General features: G+C 48.1%; 1 protein-coding gene across 1 annotated transcript in view; it reads left to right on the top strand.

Annotated features, from left to right (window-relative positions):
* Positions 1 to 692: 692 nt before the first annotated feature.
* Positions 693 to 19,375, top strand: part of SRPRB (SRP receptor subunit beta) — a 34,670-nt gene continuing 15,987 nt past the window's right edge. Inside the window, exons 1-6 of the mRNA XM_084638909.1 lie at positions 693 to 867; positions 1,914 to 2,008; positions 3,396 to 3,473; positions 5,550 to 5,632; positions 16,309 to 16,445; positions 17,841 to 17,895. Coding sequence (XP_084495035.1) covers positions 738 to 867; positions 1,914 to 2,008; positions 3,396 to 3,473; positions 5,550 to 5,632; positions 16,309 to 16,445; positions 17,841 to 17,895 — 578 coding nt within the window. The 5' untranslated portion in view covers positions 693 to 737. The remainder of the gene's footprint in view (positions 868 to 1,913; positions 2,009 to 3,395; positions 3,474 to 5,549; positions 5,633 to 16,308; positions 16,446 to 17,840; positions 17,896 to 19,375) is intronic.

Raw genomic sequence — 19,375 nt, 5'->3', positions numbered from 1 at the left:
TCTACAGTAGTTCCTTTCTAATTTGAATATCTAATATTTATAAATAACAAGTGTGATGACCTCAAAAACAAATGAAAATCAAATTTAAATGTACCTTTTCTCAGGCAGTCAATCCCGGCCCACAGCCGCTGCTCTCCAGCCGCCCAGTTCTGAAGGCAGTGCTGCCGCCAGCAGCAGCGCAGAAGTAAGGGCGGCCTCCGGTAAACACGCATGCTGGGATTTGCAGTTCTACCAGTACTGAGGTTGGAAAAAGGAGGAGAAAGGAAAAATCACAGACGTGTATATTTCAAAAATCCACTAGGACAGAGATCAGAGGAGAGGCCGTGTGCAGGGAAACCCGGACGTCTGGTAACCCTGGCACCATGGGCGCTACAGTGAGGCTCCCGACACGGGCCCTGGGCTGCTCAGAGGAGTGGAAGTGGCCTGGAAAGATACCCTCTCTGCCTGTGACCTGCACAGGGGAATGTGGGGAGGTAAACTGGGTCAGGCCAGGCAACCGTAGAAGGGACCAACACTCTGTGGGGCCCCGGCTCAGGGCACCGCCCTCCAGGCCAGGAGAGGGCTAAAAAGAGAACTCCCCTGAGGCTCTCCAGAGAAGGCCCTAAAGGACCACAATTCCCGAGAGCCCTTGTGGCGAGACTGTCGGCGGTTGCGACCCGGAAACTACGTTTTCCATGATGCATCTGCACGGCGCAGGCCATGACTAGGGACACGTGGCTCTCAGCGCGGGGCAGGGGATGGCGCTGGAGGGCGACCAGCGAAGCGGGCTGCAGCCCTACCTGGACTCGCTGCGGCGGGAGCTGCGGGTGCCGGACGCGACCCTGCTCTCGGTGCTACTGGCGCTGCTGGCCGTGGCCCTGACCCTGCGTGAGTGACCGCGGCCTGATACCCCGGCCCGGTTCCCCGACTCCCTACCCGGCCCGCCTTCCCCTGCCGGTACCCCGGACATCCTGCGCGGCCCGGCCTGCCTTCCCCCTGCCGCCCCGACAGGCCGCCTGGCCGGCCTACCTCCCCGGCCCGGTACCCCAACCCCCTAACTTACTGAAAGTACCAGCGTCACAAATTCAGTGCGCACAACCACCCCCTCCTGTGGTTTATTTTTGAATGCGCTTTTAATTTACAGCGGAACCCCATTTATCCGATCTAATTAGGACTGGGGCCAGATCAGATAATCAGAAATTGGGCTAATCGGGAGAATTGGCAAAGAGCTTTCTATCCCTTATTTTAAGATGAGGTGGGAGTTCAGGCAGTCAGCCCCTGGTGAGTGATGGCTCGCTTAATATGAAGAGCCAGATAAAGGAGGCGTGGATAAAAGGGGTTCTATTGTCTATCAATAAAACGTGTTCAAACTGATACGTGTATATATATCGGCTCAGGAAACTAAAGTTCAGCGTTTCATTTTAATTGTGGAAAAACGCAGATTTTTGTTGTTTTTATTATTGGAGAATTTGGGGTTTTGTATCATGGAAAACTAGGATCCCTGGTCAACTTTGCTCTGTTGCAGCTGAATATTCTCGGATGTGGTCCATGAGTTTTCAGTGAAGTTTGGCTATATGGAAAATTTAGAAAAGCTAGTATGAACCATTTGTTAGCTAGAGAGATTTAGAGAAAAAATGGTGGGACTTGCGAAATTAAAGGGAGTATTATTTAATTTTAACTCTAGCTAATTAATTGTTCATCTATAACAGGTAGTATTAAACCTCGTCAGTAAGAAATTCAAAGCCAGCTTACCTGTGAAGATGCTATGGCACCTCCATAATGCTCAGAGCAAGGTTAGATGAAAAGGGGTAAGATATCTGAGCTGTATCTAGACTAGTACTTCCACCAATGATGAATTACAGATCCAAAATTTGTTTGTACGGATGCACGCTTGGCCATATGCTGGTATCCTATAATTTTTTCTCTTTCCACAGTGGTTTGGAAACTTATTCAGGGCAGGAAGAGCAGCCGGAGGACGGTGCTTCTGGTAGGCCTTTGTGATTCAGGAAAAACACTGCTGTTTGTCCGAGTAAGTAAGGTCTTGTGTGTTTTATAGTACTTCTGCCACTGAGATTTTCAAGGCGAATGAAAGCTGAGTGGCTCGTGCTCTTCATTTCAAACCTTTAATGGGCTGTTTGGGTGCATTTGTGGAAGGGGAGAATTCTCTTTAAATTAAAACTTGCAAGTACAGTATAGTAGATTCTGCTTAATAGAAACCTTGATGTTAACTTCCAGTTAATAACATCATTTTGTTGGGAATCAGCCCTGTTGCATTGACTTTAAGGTTACTGGGATTCAGATATTGGCAATGGCATGCCATTTATTAAGGACAGTTTTTTAGGACGAAGGCTCCAGCTTCAGGGAAGAAAGCACTGGCAATCCCTGGAGAGTTGAGGTACTGTGCTGCTCTGTGGATTCCCACTGCCTCTACTCACTGTAGAAGTCCCAGCATCTGGGCTGCAGCCCTGCTGCCTGCAGGTACATTTCCTTGGCTGCAGCCCTACAAGTCGCAGGCCAGCGTTTCCTACCCTGGTTGCAGCCCTGCAAACGTGCCTTCCACTTACTGGCAACTGCTGGATAATGGCAACTTTTTGCATGCTACTGAGGGGTTGCTAATAAGCAGGATCTGGTGCACTTTGTTTTATTCCCTCTTGTTTGCAAAATGCTCCTTGAAACATGAAGATTAGAAAACCTATTTTTTATCTAATTGGTACATTATTTATTCAGTTTTGAAAAGAACTGGAAATGATGATGACTTTGTAAATGCCTTTTTAAAACATGTATTTAAATCTATCACACTTTCCCAATCAGTTTGATTATAAAGTGGGCCAAATATCAGACCTATGATATTTTATTCTTTTGTTAAAAGAAGTTTCAAAACTAAGTTCATCTCTTTATATATTCCTGTATTTCCATTACCTTGTTCTAAATGTTGTTTCATCCCTGATTTTAGAAATCAGGCTGATTAAACAACTGGTTCATACATAAGTAAAAGTTAATTATAGCTCAACACGCTGCTTTTTGTTTGCTTGGGTAGTCTTCAGTGTCCCTATTCTGTTTCCAGTAAGGCTGCTGGGATACAGAGCAAAGAATGTTTAGTGTTTTCTTGAGAAGAAACTGCCTACAGCATTGTAATTGCATGTCATTCTGGACTGTGATTAAGCATTAATGGCAGCTTTGAATTAGGCTTGGTGTTGGAGCCATTCATTTGGGGGGATGGAAGTGTTCCATGGAGATGAAGCCAGCCAATGTTAATTGATTGGGCGGTTCCTGGAATGATAGGAAACAATCAGTGTAACATTTCCTAAAACAGACAATTCCATCATTTTGCTGAAATTTCACTGAGTAGAAAAACCATTTTCTCTGAAGCCTGGAAATAGGATTGATTTTCCTCTGTCTTGTTTTATTTTTAATAGCTGTTAACAGGCACTTACCGAAACACCCAGACCTCCATAACTGATAGCTCTGCTGTTTACAGAGTCAGTAATGACAAGGTAAGCAGACACTGGTTTGGATTTTGCATAAAAGTCTTGGGATGTGATGAGTTTGGTTGTGAGTTGGTGGCCTTAGAATTTACAGCTGATTACAGTCAGATTCTGCAGAGAGAGGCACTAGTCTCCGCAGTAGTTAAGCGGAAGCTATCAATCTGATTTGGTATCTCCTCCTCCAAGTTTTGCCAAAACTGGAACCAGTCTGCCGAAAATTTCACTCGGTTGGTCTTAACCTGGAGTAGAATCTTTCTAGAGGGGCTGGGACAAATCCGTGATGGAAGGGCAAAGAGGGAATGGAGGTGTGAGAAGCTCAAGTGGGTTTCATTCCATTGTCAGTTTATATTTTTAGTTTCTTTGGCTCATCGTATCTTCAGAGTAGCAGCCGTGTTAGTCTGTATTCGCAAAAAGAAAAGGAGTACTTGTGGCATCCGATGAAGTGAGCTGTAGCTCATGAAAGCTTATGCTCAAATAAATTTGTTAGTCTCTAAGGTACCACAAGTCCTCCTTTTCTTTTTGCGTATCTTCAAAGTGGCTTGATCTAGAAACTACAGATTTGTTCCAGTCTTTTAAGGAGGTTGGTTGGGGGATTATTTAGATATTAAGAGCTGTGTTCATAAGCTAAATAAAGTATGCATGGTGCTGATGGGTTGGGAGTCATGAGAATGGAACCACATGAGGAAAGGGGGCTGGTCCAGAAGAAGCCACAAAAATCTCCAGCAAAACTTTAACCCCGAGTTCAAGGGACGCTCTCAACTTGAAGTCTAGTTATTTAAGTCTTACACCACCCTCACGCTGCTAATATTTGTCAACTTATACTCATATTTTTCTGTTTTTAGACATATATATTTTTCTCCTTTTTGTGTGAAAGGCCTATACAAATTTTAGGGCAGAGGTCCCCAATCTGTGGGGCTTGCTCCCCTAGAGGGAAGCTGAGGAATATTTAGTGGTGCATGGTTGGGCCCAGGCCAGCCCTCACCGGGGGTAGGGAGGGAGCGGCACCCATCCCTGCCCCTGCCCGCCAGCCCCATGCCCACCCCCAGCGGTGACCCCAGCCTCAGCCCCAACCCCTGTCCGCGTTCCCCCTCCCCCTGGGAGCCAGGGAGGGTGGCAGTGCCACCGCCGGTGGTGGTGGTGTGGGGGGCAGTGGCGGCGCTGCGGGTAGTGGTGGCATTGCTGGCAGGCTTCCTACCTTGCTCGGCGCCTCCCTGGAAGTGGCGACATCCCTCAGCTCCTAGGCAGAGGGGGAGGCGCAGCCAGGCAGCTCTGCACGCTGCCTTTCCCCTAAGTGCCGGCTCCGCAGCTTCCATTGGCCGGGAACCACAGCTAATGGGTGCTGTGGGGGCAGTGCCTGCAGGCGGAGGCAGTGCATAGAGTGGCCTGGCCCCTCTGCCTAGGAGCCAAGGGATGTTGCTGCTTCCGGGGAGCCTCCATGAGGTAAGAGCCGCCCACAGCCCTCTCCCGCGCCCCAGTCCTGAGCCCCCTCCCACACCCAAACCCCTGCTGCTGCTGGGGAAGGGGGGTGCAGTGCCCTGAGACTGCCCCAGTAGCAGCTGGTACAGTTGGCCCAGGGGCTGCCCGAGCTGCTCAGATAGCCCCTGGGGCAGCCGCAGGAGGCACTGCAGAAGTCACGGAGGTCCTGGAAAGTCACAGAATCCATGACAAACTCTTAGCCTTACTTGTAACTAGTTGTAGCAACACAAAACATGACCATGCTTGAGAACGTATGAAGTGTGTGGGGAAAGGTTCAACTAGCAGTTTAAATCAGCCTGGAGCTTGGCCTAGGAGAGAGATAGTTGTGATGGTGGTATGGGGGCCTCTTACACTCATGTATAGAGGCTGCCTATCAACAGCAAATAAGTGGGAGATTTGGGACACATATGCTGTAGGAGAAATGATGATACCAAAAGGGGCTGGGGAACTACAAAGCAGTCTTGTTTGCCATGCAGGCCATGTCTGGCTGTAGAAGATGAACTGTCGTGTGTCTTGTGTTTACATATTTTATTACCCAGGCCTGCATGATCATGCATATTTGTGGATTAAATATTGATGGAACTGTTACTGCTTCTGGTCCATTTACAGGGCTCTAGTGTGACGCTGATTGACCTCCCAGGCCATGAGAGCTTGCGACTTCAGTTCTTGGAGAAGTTCAAAGCTGCAGCTAGGTAAGTGGTTGAAGAATGGAGGAGATGGATGCTTCAGTCTGTAAATGGAGAGAGGCAAAATTATGATACGAAGGCTGGGTTGAGGCGTGAGTTCAGAGAGATTCGAGCAAATCTAGAGCCCCTATAAAGCTGTTCTCTTGTGCCCTGTGTTATAAGGTCAAAAAACAACGTGCAGCCTCCTTCGTTTCCTCCGCCCTTCCATCTCCCGGAACTGCTCTGCCATGTCAGGGTGGGGGTAGGGCACAGGAAGAGGGTGGTAGTAGGCAGTAGGAAATGTGCATGGAACTGGTGTGTGCATTTCTGGAGAGAGTAGCAGGAGGTTTCTCTCAACTCTGCACGTGGCAGGTGTTGCTTCATACCATGATACGCAAACATCATACTGGCATCCCTGGTAAGGCAGCACCCCCACCTGTCCAGCACACTGACCCATGCTGATTTGGACAGGGGTTCAGTGCTGCCTTTGAGCAGAAAGTCATCTTTGATACTAAATCAACAAGGTTGCTTGTGCAGCGCCTAGACTTTCCTTGGAGGCCTCCCACAGTGCTGTTCGTGTCAAACCCTGCAAAGCTTACAATGTGGCAGCCAGGATAGCATAGCTGCCTGGCCCCCATTGTACAGGCAGAGCATGCAGGTAGCATTTAGCAGAATTGCATTCCCAACATTTTATTCAATATAGTCCAAGCTTCTATGTAATGGAGCAAATCATAGTTCAGGGGACTTGCCCCAGAGGGCAGCATAGAGAGAGCTGAAGGCAGTTTTTTGCTGGATTTTTGATACCAGCTTTCTGAAATAGCACCAGGAAAGTGAACCCATCAAGATGTGTTTTTTTTTTTTTCTTTTTTCTTTTTAGGGGAGGGGGCACAATTGAGCTTTAAGAGTGGATCTTCAGCACCCCAAGTTAGTACAATCCGTGCTCCTTGGGACTTCTCTCCTTTTTTAAAATCTTTTCCATGCTAGTTAAATCCTGTACTTCTCCCTGTGTCCTGCTCCACAGCCTCAGGTAGTGGCCTGGGTTCAGACTAAGGGTGCGTTGGGAAATGACTTACTCTTTTACATTTCAGAATTAATGTCAGTCACTGGGAGGGTTGTCGGGTTCTCTTTGGTGGGGTTGATATCAGCTGATAACTGGTGGGAGTTGCTGAGCCATCCATACCATAGTGTTAGCAGGAGGTTGGCTATGCACAGGGGAAGAGAGCTTGCCTATGCTGCATTCACGTTGCTAATCTGCCCCAGGTGTTCCAGACCTGAGCTTCTGCCAGTGCCCCTCAATCATGATCTGCTCAGAAATTAACCAGAACTGGAAAGTTGCAGATCACCAGATGTAGGAAGTGGTTTGCTGTTGTAAACAAAGGGCCTCCAGAGGTCAGGCCAAAAAGTGGCTTTGACTTGGGATGTGTTCGGAACACAAGAACCAATTGCTGATGCATTAAACCCTCTGCCCTTGATGGTATTTCTTAGAGGGCTTTCCCTTCACCCTCCCACTTCCCTGGTTCTTGTCATGCAGACGGTGTGACGAAGTGGGACTGTTCTTAATGTTTTCTCTGAATACTGTGTAGGTACCTCAGTTTCCCCTATGCATTTCTTAAGGATCTAGGTGGTGGGATAAGGGTGTGTGATTGTTGCAGAGCCCTAGAGGGCAGGGGTGATGCGGTCTGCACAGAGAATGGCCAACACCCTGTCTCCTGGCAACTGATGGCCTGGGCCCCTCCCCTGCAAGGTGCCAACTAAAGGTGTTGGAGAACAAAGAGATCAGGTGGCCTCCTGGCCCTGGGAAAGAGACCAAGGCCAGAGAAGGGGCTGGAGGGAGTCTCAGTTTGGAGCTGGCTGTGGAAATGGAGGGAGGCCCAGCACTGGGGTCTGGGCTCCCTACCCTCCCAAGATGGACCTGACGGAGGGGTCCTGTTTTCTGTACCTACAAGCTCTGTTTTGGACTGTGCTCCTGTCATCTAATAAACCTTCTGTTTTACTGGCTGGCTGAGAGTCACAGTGAATCGCAGGAAGTGGGGGGTGCCGGGCCCCAACTCCCCCACGCTCCATGACAGATGGCAAGCAGCAAAAGACCAGAAGTCTGAAATGCAGACAATACAATGTTTAGTGGGGTTAGTTTCCAAGCAAGCATATTCCAAAGCCCTTCACACCAGTCGGGTGTGTCTCTGATAGTCTGTTCCCCAGTGTTCCATTCCCAGCTCTGATGCCACAGAGCATTTACCCCATGTAAATCTTAAACATAGCGGATCTTAAACATAAAAAAGAAGCTTACAAGAAGTGGAAGGTTGGACATATGACCAGGGAAGAGTATAAAAATATTGCTCGGGCATGTAGGAATGAAATCAGGAGGGCCAAATCGCACCTGGAGCTGCAGCTAGCGAGAGATGTTAAGAGTAACAAGAAGAGTTTCTTCAGGTGTGTTGGCAACAAGAAGAAAGCCAAGGAAAGTGTGGGCCCCTTACTGAATGAGGGAGGCAACCTAGTGACAGAGGATGTGGAAAAAGCTAATGTACTCAATGCTTTTTTGCCTCTGTCTTCACTAACAAGGTCAGCTCCCAGACTGCTGCGCTGGGCATCATAACATGGGGAATAGATGGCCAGCCCTCTGGAGAAAGAGGTGGTTAGGGACTATTTAGAAAAGCTGGTCGTACACAAGTCCATGGAGCCGGACGAGTTGCATCCGAGAGTGCTAAAGGAATTGGCGGCTGTGATTGCAGAGCCATTGGCCATTATCTTTGAAAACTCATGGCGAACGGGGGAAGTCCCGGATGACTGGAAAAAGGCTAATGTAGTGCCAATCTTTAAAAAAGGGAAGAAGGAGGATCCTGGGAACTACAGGCCAGTCAGCCTCACTTCATTCCCCGGAAAAATCATGGAGCAGGTCCTCAAAGAATCAATCCTGAAGCACTTACATGAGAGGAAAATGATCAGGAACAGTCAGCATGGATTCACCAAGAGAAGGTCATGCCTGACTAATCGCCTTCTATGATGAGATTACTGGTTCTGTGGATGAAGGGAAAGCAGTGGATGTATTGTTTCTTGACTTTAGCAAAGCTTTTGACACTGTCTCCCACAGTATTCTTGTCAGCAGGTTAAAGAAGCGTGGGCTGGATGAATGCACTATAAGGTGGGTAGAAAGTTGGCTAGATTGTCGGGCTCAACGGATAGTGATCAATGGCTCCATGTCTAGTTGGCAGCCGGTGTCAAGTGGAGTGCCCCAGGGGTCGGTCCTGGGGCCGGTTTTGTTCAATATCTTCATAAATGATCTGGAGGATGGTGTGGATTGCACTCTCAGCAAATTTGCGGATGATACTAAACTGGGAGGAGTGGTAGATACGCTGGAGGGCAGGGATAGGATACAGAGGGACCTAGACAAATTGGAGGATTGGGCCAAAAGAAATCTGATGAGGTTCAATAAGGATAAGTGCAGGGTCCTGCACTTAGGACAGAAGAACCCAATACACAGCTACAGCCTAGGCACCGAATGGCTAGGCAGCAGCTCTGCGGAAAAGGACCTAGGGGTGACGGTGGACGAGAAGCTGGATACGAGTCAGCAGTGTGCCCTTGTTGCCAAGAAGGCCAATGGCGTTTTGGGATGTATAAGTAGGGGCATAGCGAGCAGATCGAGGGACGTGATCGTTCCCCTCTATTCAACATTGGTGAGGCCTCATCTGGAGTACTGTGTCCAGTTTTGGGCCCCACACTACAAGAAGGATGTGGATAAATTAGAGAGAGTCCAGCAAAGGGCAACAAAAATGATTAGGGGTCTGGAACACATGACTTATGAGGAGAGGCTGAGGGAACTGGGATTGTTTAGTCTGCAGAAGAGAAGAATGAGGGGGGATTTGATAGCTGCTTTCAACTACCTGAGAGGTGGTTCCAGAGAGGATGGTTCTAGACTATTCTCAGTGGTAGAAGAGGACAGGACAAGGAGTAATGGTCTCAAGTTGCAGTGGGGGAGGTTTAGGTTGGATATTAGGAAAAACTTTTTCACTAAGAGGGTGGTGAAACACTGGAATGCGTTGCCTAAGGAGGTGGTGGAATCTCCTTCCTTAGAAGTTTTTAAGGTCAGGCTTGACAAAGCCCTGGCTGGGATGATTTAATTGGGATTGGTCCTGCTTTTGAGCAGGGGGCTGGACTAGATGACCTCCTGAGGTCCCTTCCAACCCTGATATTCTATGTCCTCCTTCCCAGCTCGGACGCTGCAGAGCCTTTCCTGTGTCCCTGTTCCCATTCCCCCACCTTAGCATACATGATTCCAATTTCCCCTCCACTTCCTGTTTGACCCCAGTTTATATAGTAATATTCTCAGCTATACCTTAACCAATCATTTTACTGAAATTTAACTAACCAATCCTAACATATTGTAACATAATTCTCTTACCAAATATATCCCACTACCCTAATTAACTTACACCTAGCAAAATTAATTATACAGCAGACAGAAACAATTAGAGAACCAGACAGATTAACCATAGAAAAGAGGGGGCCATAAAGAGAAAACCCTACGGAAATGATTGTTTCACAGCCACAGCCATTGATATATGATTTATTGCGAGACAGGATGCTATCAAACAGTTTTCTTTACTGTTTCTTCATCTGGTGGTGATGGGCACTGTCAGGACAGGATCGTCTTCCTAATAGCCCGATACCACCTTATTCAATGTGAAAGGTTTGGGATGTGACTGTATGCTTCCCAGCTTTTAAGGTTGCCCCTGCTGCTTAGCCAAAGGCCTTAGCCTGAGAGCAAGGCCTCAGACTAGCCTAGTGAGAGAAGGCCCTTACATAGGAGGACTGTGATTTTGATCCTTTGTTTTTATATCCCTGTAACTAGCTAAGGGATAAACGTACACCTAAGTTCTTAAAGTATAGGCCTTTGCAGGCAGGCCTGAATATCTATATTCTAACAGTACTGTCTGTTGCAGCCATTCAGATAAGGAATTCTACTAGTCTGTCACCTCAGCCTGTCAAAATGTATTCTTACCCTCTTGGCTCCCTGGTGTTAAATGCAAGCTTGCTCAGACATGAGACGTGGTGGTGGGGGTAATTGTAATCCTAAACAGTGCTACCAAGAAAGAAATCTCATTCTTTCTGGTGCTCCACAGCCAGCCTGCAGGCCCACTTCTTCTCGAGCCCTGATCCCCAGCAGTAGCTAGGAGAAGCCCTTAATGAATGTATATTACTAGTTCTGTGGCTGACGTGAATGGCATAGTTGCTTGTTTGTAACTTTGGTTAAAATTTTTATTAAAGTGTCCAGGCCTCCTACCTCCTCTTCTATGAGGGGCTCGTGTTTCCCATTGTGCATAGTACAGAGACTGTCCTAGTAAGGGAGCATTTTTTTTCTATCAATCCTCTGGGAAACCTGCTCTCAAAGACAAGATACTGAGTTAACGGCTAATGGCTTCTTGCTGGGTGGGATGTGTTTTAGTTATCCAAGTCTGAGTTTGTGGTCAAGAGTGGGATAATGCTTATTTAGAGAAATACAAGCTTTTGCTGGGACTGTGAGACTGGGAAACCCATAGACCACTTGTTGCAGTTTTATCTTCTGAAACCACCCTTGTAGATTCTGATGGAGAAAGATACCAAGAACTCAAGACCTTAATGACTCAGGAAGGTCACAAGTCCAAAAAGGAAGTTGTTTTCTCATTTGACCCTTCTTATTCAGTGAAGGGGACGTGGTGATGTCAGCACTCAGGATAACCTTTAGCCACAGAGCCCCACAGCTCAGCAAGGCAAAGAGCTAACTTGCATGTACTGAAATGCAAATTAGATGGTTGCTCTCTGTAACTAGGTTGTCTGGATGGTGCCCCCTTGTGGACTCTCTGGGCAAAGCTTGCCATACTTCAGGTCCTCGCAGCTAGGGGGTCATGGTGCCTTAGCCCTCAGGCTATGACATGTTCAAGTTCTATCCCCTTTCGGGGGTGTCAGTGTTCAGAACGAAAAGGAAAACATAAGACTTCAGAATGGGTGTGTTGGGAGCATCCTGCTTTTCTGCTCTGGGCTTGTCTCGGGGGGGGCTAGTCCCCTTGTCAGTCCCACCCACCGCATGGCTCGTCCAGGCAGCAAGCTGCCTTATGCTTTTGGCTGGAGTCAGGCATCCCTCGTCCAGGAAGAAGCAGAGCCCCGAGTTGGGCTGGGTTTCCCCATTTTAATTCCCCTCTCCCCATCTGACATTGGCCGCAGGTAGAGCGGGGTGAAGTCCAGTGGATCCACAGGCTCTCCTGAACCCCATCATTGCCCTTGTGGCTCAGAGAGGCCCTGTCATGCTCTCTGTTTGCAGCAACCTTCTGCGGGTGGTAACAGGAATGCGCTCATGTCTGCCCAGCTGTATGGGCCTGGCTCCAGCCTGAGGGGGAAGATGGGGTGGTCAGTTGATGCAGCAGCCTTTCACCTGGTCCTGGGTTCAACTGTGGCATGGTCAGGAGTGAAAACACATTTGATAATCTTATTCTCGTACCTGCTAGCACAGTAGGCAGCTTCTGCTGCGAAGTGGGCTAGATCGAATGGTCGGAAAGTATTACAGGGGACTATTCTGGAGAGTAAGGGAGGTGAATTTACCTTGGTGCCTCTCTCCATCTCTGGCTTGAGGACTTTTCCAGGAGAGCATCCAGCACAGCTCAAGAAGGACGCCTCAGTCCGGATTTGGGTGCATCCTGTGTGGGCCCCCATGGAAGTGACTGTGACATTGCACTCCATATGTTTATGGAAATATGCTTATGAGCATAAATATAATGTAACTGGAATATGCCTTTTGCAAAAGGTCTCTTGTAAGGTATCATTACAAAGCTTATAATCTACTGAGTGTGTTCATCCTATTTGTATGAATGTATCATTCTGGTATCTGAAGCTAGAAATATGAAGTATTACTCTGAAGTCCTATTGTAACTATGCAAAGTGTGGGCCATTAATGGTGGTTTGGAATCTTGATGGCTCCCATTAACAAGGACAATTGGTTGTAAATGGCTCTGTTTACTTATAAGCCTTCCTATGTTCCTGTGAGTCAGGTCTGGAAGAATGAAGGCTTGGGGACCCACAGGACATGTGACCATGTCACCTGGTACTGGAATCCATCTTAAATCTGGTGCTTTTCCATTTAGAATGAGGGATGGGAACTCGGAGAGAGACTAAGGGCATGGCCACACTTGCAGATGTAGAGCGTTTTGAGTTAAACCCGCCTTTGGAGCGTGCAGTAGGGGAAGTGCTGCAGTCTGTCCACACTGACAGGAACGAGTGTACTGGCATGGCCACATTTGCAGCACTTGCAGCGGCATTGGGAGCGGTGCATTATGGGCAGCTATCCCACAGAGCACCTCTTCCCATTCTGGCGCTGTGGCTTGTGGGAAGGGGGTGGGGTATTCTGGGTCCTGTCCCAATGCCCCGTGATGCATCAGTTCGCATCCCAGCAATCCCTGTGCTTCCATCCATATTTGGCGCCGTCTTTCAACATTTTTTTTGTACTGCGTGTTCTGTCTTCCCTTTCAGTCTGCGGGAACGGAGTCCGAACTGCTGAGGAGTATGCTGACGAGTCTTGCCAGCACGTCACATTTGGCAGTCGAGTTATTCCTTATGATCCAAAGTGACAGTGAGGGTTCTGACAATGATATTGACTCGAGTAATGCATATGACATGAGTTTGCTTGTGGCATTCATGGACATGCTCACCACCGTGGAATGCCGCTTTTGGGCTCAGGACACAAGTACCGAGTGGTGGGATCACATCATCATGCAAGTCTGGGATGACGAGCAGTGGCTGCAGAACTTTCGGATGAGAAAAGCCACTTCCATGGGACTATGTGAGGAGCTCGCCCCCACCTGCGGCGCAAAGACACAAGCTTGAGAGCTGCCCTGACTGTGTGGAGAAGTGGGTGGCTATTGCAATCTGAAAGCTGGGAACTCCAGACAGCTATCAATAGGTCGCTAAGCAGTTTGGAGTGGGGAAGTCGATCGTTGGAATCGTGTTGATGGAAGTTTGCAGGGCCATTAATCTCATCCTGCTCAGAAGAACCGTGACTCCGGGTAACGTGCATGACATTGTGGATGGCTTTGCACAAATGGGTTTTCCTAACTGCGGAGGGGTGATAGATGGGACGCATATTCCAATTCTGGCACCAGCCCACCTAGCCTCCGAGTACATTAATCGGAAGGGGTATTTCTTGATGGTTCTCCAGGCGCTTGTGGATCACCATGGGCATTTCATTGATATTAACTCAGGCTGGTCCAGAAAGGTGCATGACGCACGCATCTTTTGGAACACTGGCCTGTTCAGGAAGCTGCAAGCCGGAACTTTTTTCCCAGACCAGAAGATCACCATATGGGCAGTGGAAATACCCATTGTGATCCTTGGATACTCCTCTTACCCTTTAATGCCATTGCTCATGAAACCCTACAAAGGGAGCCTTGACAGCAGTAAGGAGCAGTTCAACAACAGGCTGAGCCAGTGCAGAATGACTGTGGAGTGTGCTTTTGGCCGTTCAAAGGGCTACTGGTGCTCTCTGTATGGGAAGCTGGACCTGGCCGGTAACAGCATCTCAGCAGTTATATCCGCGTGCTGTACCATCCATATCATTTGTGAAGGGAAGGCTGAATGATCCACTCAGGTATGGAACTCGGAGGTTCAACACCTGGAGGCTGAATTTGAACAGCCAGAGAGCAGAGCTATTAGAGGGGCCCAGCGTGGGGCTGCAAGAATTAGGGATGCCTTGAGGGAGCAATTTGAGGCTGAAAGCCACCAGTAATGTCTGGTGCCCTGCACGGGAGTAAAGTGCAGTGGTTCCAATGTTAGTAGGAATCTGTGTTTGCTAAGCTCACTTGCAGTGCCTGTTTCTTTCCTGGGCTAAGGTATCTTTTACTTTATGTAATAATAAAGAATTTTTTCAAAGCCAAAAAATTCATTTATTGAAAAGAAACACAACTGCTTGGGAAACAGGGCAAGGGGGTGGGGTGGGGAACGTACAATCACAGATTTGCGTATGTCCTGTTATCATACTCAGCCTTCGTGTCTGAAGTGCTGTGCAATGAGTGCTGCACTTCAGGATGGCTGTACTGCATGGTAATGGGGGTTGAGTGCAGTGGGTAAGGGTCATAGTTTTCAGGGCTAGGTGGTGAAACTACAGGTGTTGGAGGTAGCTGGTGGCGGTAAGAACCCAGATGGTGGGGAAAGTGGGTTGGAGGGGACATGGGGGCACAAGGGAAAGAGTTTTGGGACAAGGGCTGCAGGGGGGATCGGGACGGTAATTATGCAAAATGTGGGCCATTAATGGTGATTTAGAATCTTGATGGCTTCCATTAACTAGGACAATTGGTTGTAAACAGCTCTGTTTACTTGTAAGCCTTCCTGTGAGTCAGGCCAGGAAGAATAGAGGCTTGGGGACTCACAGGACATGTGACCATGTCACCTGTTATTGGAATCCATCTTAAATCTGGTGCTTTTCCACTTAGAAGGAGGGATGGGAACTCAGAGAGAGACAAAGGATTCCCGTCTTGTGCCAAAGCTATAAAAGGGGGTGGAATAGAACAAAGGGGGCTGCCAAGAGCTGAACCAGGGAAAGGATTGGGCCCAGACTAGGAAGGAGTCAAGTCTGTAAAAGAAGCTTATTGGAACATCTCTAAGGGTAAGATTTTATCTGTAATCAGTTTCTTAATGTATTAGGCTTAGACTTGTGTGTGTTTTATTTTGCTTGGTAACTTACTTTGTTCTGTCTATTACTTGAAACCACTTAAATCCTACTTTTTATACTTTTGTTTTTTAATTAACCCAGAGTAAGTGATTAATACTTGAGGGAGCAAACAGCTGTGCATATCTCTCTATCAGTGTTATAGAGGCCTGACAATTTGAGTTTACCCTTTATAAGCTTTATACAGAGTAAAATGGATTTATTTGGGGCTTGGATGCCTTTGGGTGCTGGAGATAGGTAACTTGCTGAGCAGTTTTTGGTGAAAGTCTGCAGCTTTGGAGGCATGGACCAGACCTGGGTCTGTGTTGCAACAGACTAGTGTGTCTGGCTCAACAAGACAGGGTTCTGGAGTCCCAAGCTGACAGGCAAAATTGGCTCAGAGATAGTTTCAGCACATCAGGTAACAGACCCAAGTGGGTCTCTGTGACCAAACCCATCACAGTGACGATGCTGCAGGTCAGGACTAGAGCTGGGCGCAACTTTTTGATGGAAATTTTTCTGGCAAAAATTGCAGATTCAGCAGCCCCGGGGTGCGGTGACAGTCTGGGTCCAGTGCGCCCAATTGTTTCAATCAGGAGGTGGGGGATCTAAATGAAATCATGTGATTTGAACTAAAAAAACTATTCTGGTTTTGTTCCAGTTTGCAGTTTTCTTTCACTTTATGTTTAGAACCTCATAATGTGAACTGAGCCAGCTGAGAGGCTTTGTTCCAGCTGAAGTGATTTTTTTTAAAACTTTTCCTGCATTGCCAGTGAACAGAAAAGTCCGTTGATCACCCAGCCCTGGTCAGGGCTCGAGTGAATTGACAGAACTGCGTGGGAAGGCTTGGCCTGTGCTGGCCCCTTCCTTCGTCAGGAGCGCTCTGAACGACTCCAAAATAAAAGCGTGCTGAGTGATCATGTGACAATCCACTGGGGGAAAACCCCCCTGGGGATGAGGACTTGAGGTGTGGGCTGCATGGCAATCTGAGCCTGCCAGCCACTTGGCTATGTTGTGTTCACTCCCTTTTGCACAGAGCGATCGTGTTTGTCGTGGACAGCGTAGCGTTCCAGCGGGAGGTGAAGGACGTGGCAGAGTTCCTGTACCAGGTCCTGACTGACTGCACCGTGCTGAAAAACGCTCTGCCACTGGTGATAGCCTGCAACAAGCAAGGTACTGTTCATTGATCGGGAAACTACAGCCCCTGGGGGCTGGATGTTGAATAGGCCAGGTCTTTCTGGGTTAGCTCACAGAGTCTGTGGTGTTCTGCAACCTCTTTTCTTGGCTGACATGGGTGTTGGGTGGGCAAAAAGAGGTTAGGGGACCTGTCAAAAGACGACTGGCTCTTTAAGTGGGACTGGGTCCACTGCCTCTGCTGCCCAGTTGAGCTAAGAGAAGGCACCTGGGCCTTATAAAGGGGGAAATAGCAGCAGATGGGTTGGCAGGTGTCTGCAAACAGTGCAGGGAGTAAGAAGGCTCCTGAGTTAGAACAGAAGGCTTCTGGAAAAGGCCAAACTCCAGGCAAGAGGTGCTGGGAGAGCAGGAAGACAGACCCTCAGGGAGGGGAGGCTGGGCCCAACTTTGGACTAGGGCAAAGGCTGTGTAAGTTTGAGTTCTTTATTGAAAGACCTTTGTGCCGGACTTAATAAATTGGAACCTAGGACAGGAATGTTTTGAATATCTGCCTTGTGTGGATGTTTTAAGGAGCCTTGAGTGAAGGGGAAACTGAGGCAGGCCTCAGTGGGAGCGTGAAAGGGCAGGCATGCCCTTTGACAGGACCACATAGAAAAACCTGGTGTGTCCTGTCCAAGTCTGGGCCCCACCAAAGTAAGGGGGGAAACTAATTCCAGAGTCAAAGAGCTCTAGGCAAGAACGCTACCACCAGCCCTGCTTCTCCAGGTTATGTAGGGGCTCTGGTGCTTCGATGATTCCAGCTGCACAGGAGTTACCCGGGGAGAGGCAGCTTATTAGTGAGCCATTGAGGTAGAGAAGATAATTTTCCAAAAGTGAACAGAGTGCACCCTGCAGAGTTGTCTTCCTGAATCTGCAATCAGCATAATACAGTAGCCCCGAGAACAGGGTCAGCTGCCTGTGTGCATTTTGCAGTGTTGCCTCTGAAACCGAGAAGCAATTTGAATGTCAGCATTAGCTATGCTGCAAAGTTATGTCTCCAATAGACAGACGCCTGCAGCACACTGAAAGCTCAGGCAATGTGAAGTCAGTGTAATTTAATATCAAAATAACACAAGGGAATCTGTCCTGGCTGTGGTGTTCACTTTCATATGTAATTCAGACAAACACTTCCATTCTGTAATCTACCTGAGGCAGCTGCAGAATTCCCAGTTTGCCACACTGGACTGCCACAGAAAGTAGGGGGTCTTGCTGTTGACTGTAACTCCAGCCAGCCTTAATTCACGTGGGGCCCTGGTTAAAATACCAGGTGATGATAATATAGCGATGGGGTCTCGTCACTGAGCGTTCATCCCCACACGGAGCCCACTTTTCCATGTCTTGGAAAGAAAATGATGATGATCCAAGTGTAATTTTTTTAAACCACTTTTTTTCTAGATATCACAATGGCAAAATCGGCCAAGCTTATTCAGCAGCAGCTGGAGAAAGAACTGTAAGTGTGGAGTGGATTTTGTTAGACATCTCAGTGCCCCTCTCCCTATTTTACCCTCACTGATCTCCTCTCTTGTCAAGCAAAAGTCCCCTTTTGTGCATGTGTGTGGCCATTTCACAGTGAAGAAAGGAGCCAATACATAAATACGTAAAATCATAGCAGCCCTGTCAGGTGGGGATTTTCTGAAGGAAAACACTGATGTAAAAAGTGGGCGTGCACACAGGCTCCTAATCTACTGGGGAGGGAATGTCGGACCTTAACTACATGGCAGGAGCAGTGACAGAGCTCTCCTGTGTTCCAGCGGGTTACGTGTTCACAACACGCTGTAGAGTTCACTTACAAGGAAGGTGATGCAGCTGCTATTGATTGTATTATCCAATTCTGCCCTTTAAGTGTTTAAAAAAATAGAAAGTGGGAGGGCAGAGGAGAGGGAACCTCTCTACTTGTCTGCTAAGACCACATTCAGATTAAAGTGATGAGGATTTAATCAATCATGAAGTCATCAGCTCATTAACCCTTCCTGGGACAGTCAGTGTGGCACCTGATTTCTAGGAGAAATGAAAATCGGAACCTATTCGATACAGTTGGTCTTGCTCCCCATGATTGTAACCAGACTGAGTCTGCTCTGGTCGGCCCATTAAATCACTTCTGCACTTTGTCCAGTAGATGGCGGTGGTGTTATTTAAATGGAGCCTGTTCCAGCCTGAATGCATGCCCCTCCCTTTAATAAACAGAATTAGATCCGCATTATGGAGCTCAGAGGGGAAAGAGGCTGAAGGGTAATTTTCTGCTGTTCTAATGTTAGGTGTTTGCAAGTTGTTTGTGTCCTGAGACTGGGTTTCTGCTTAGAACTCACTGGCTAGCGTGCCAGCACTGAACAGGGCCTTGCGATTCCCATGGTGTTTGCCTCCTGCTATACAGTCCCCTCAAAACACTACACTGGCTCTTCTTGGCATGGCAGGTTCTTTTCCAGCCAAGCCTGACCGGCAACGGATCCACTATGTTGTCCATAAAACGAGGTCTCTGCTGCGTTGGTGGGTTCAAATAACAAAAGCTGCTAGGCCTGGCTGAGAGAGAGAGGACTTGGGCAAATAGTTCAGGCATAAGAAGGGCTGTGGATTTGTAACAATAATGGAATGAAATGATTCAACAGTCTCATCCTGCCGGCTTTTCTAGATGCCCAGAGGCCTCAGTTACTATTTGCATCAGAGCCCGGCTTGGGCCTGACAGCCTAAACTCCCTTAGGACCAGCTCTGCTCTCCTCTTCGGCCTTTCAGAGGCAACTCAAGCACACAGTGTAGGCTTTCTTGGAGCGCTTCCCTCCCACCTGTCCCCCTTTCTGTTAACTTCAGGCCCCCTGGTGTGGCAGAGGAAGGAGAAGGGGGATAAACAAAATCAAAGTCTAACAAGGAGGGTTCCCCTCACTCCAGGGCAGTGCGGAGAGACGGGGGACTGTGATTAAGGGGGAGAAACAGGGCAA

The sequence above is a fragment of the Lepidochelys olivacea genome (genome assembly GCF_965140295.1).
Source record: "Lepidochelys olivacea isolate rLepOli2 genome assembly, chromosome: 9".
Classification (NCBI taxonomy): domain Eukaryota; kingdom Metazoa; phylum Chordata; order Testudines; family Cheloniidae; genus Lepidochelys; species Lepidochelys olivacea.
Note: the sequence above shows the minus strand (reverse complement) of the source record. Positions and strands in the feature narration are given on the sequence as shown.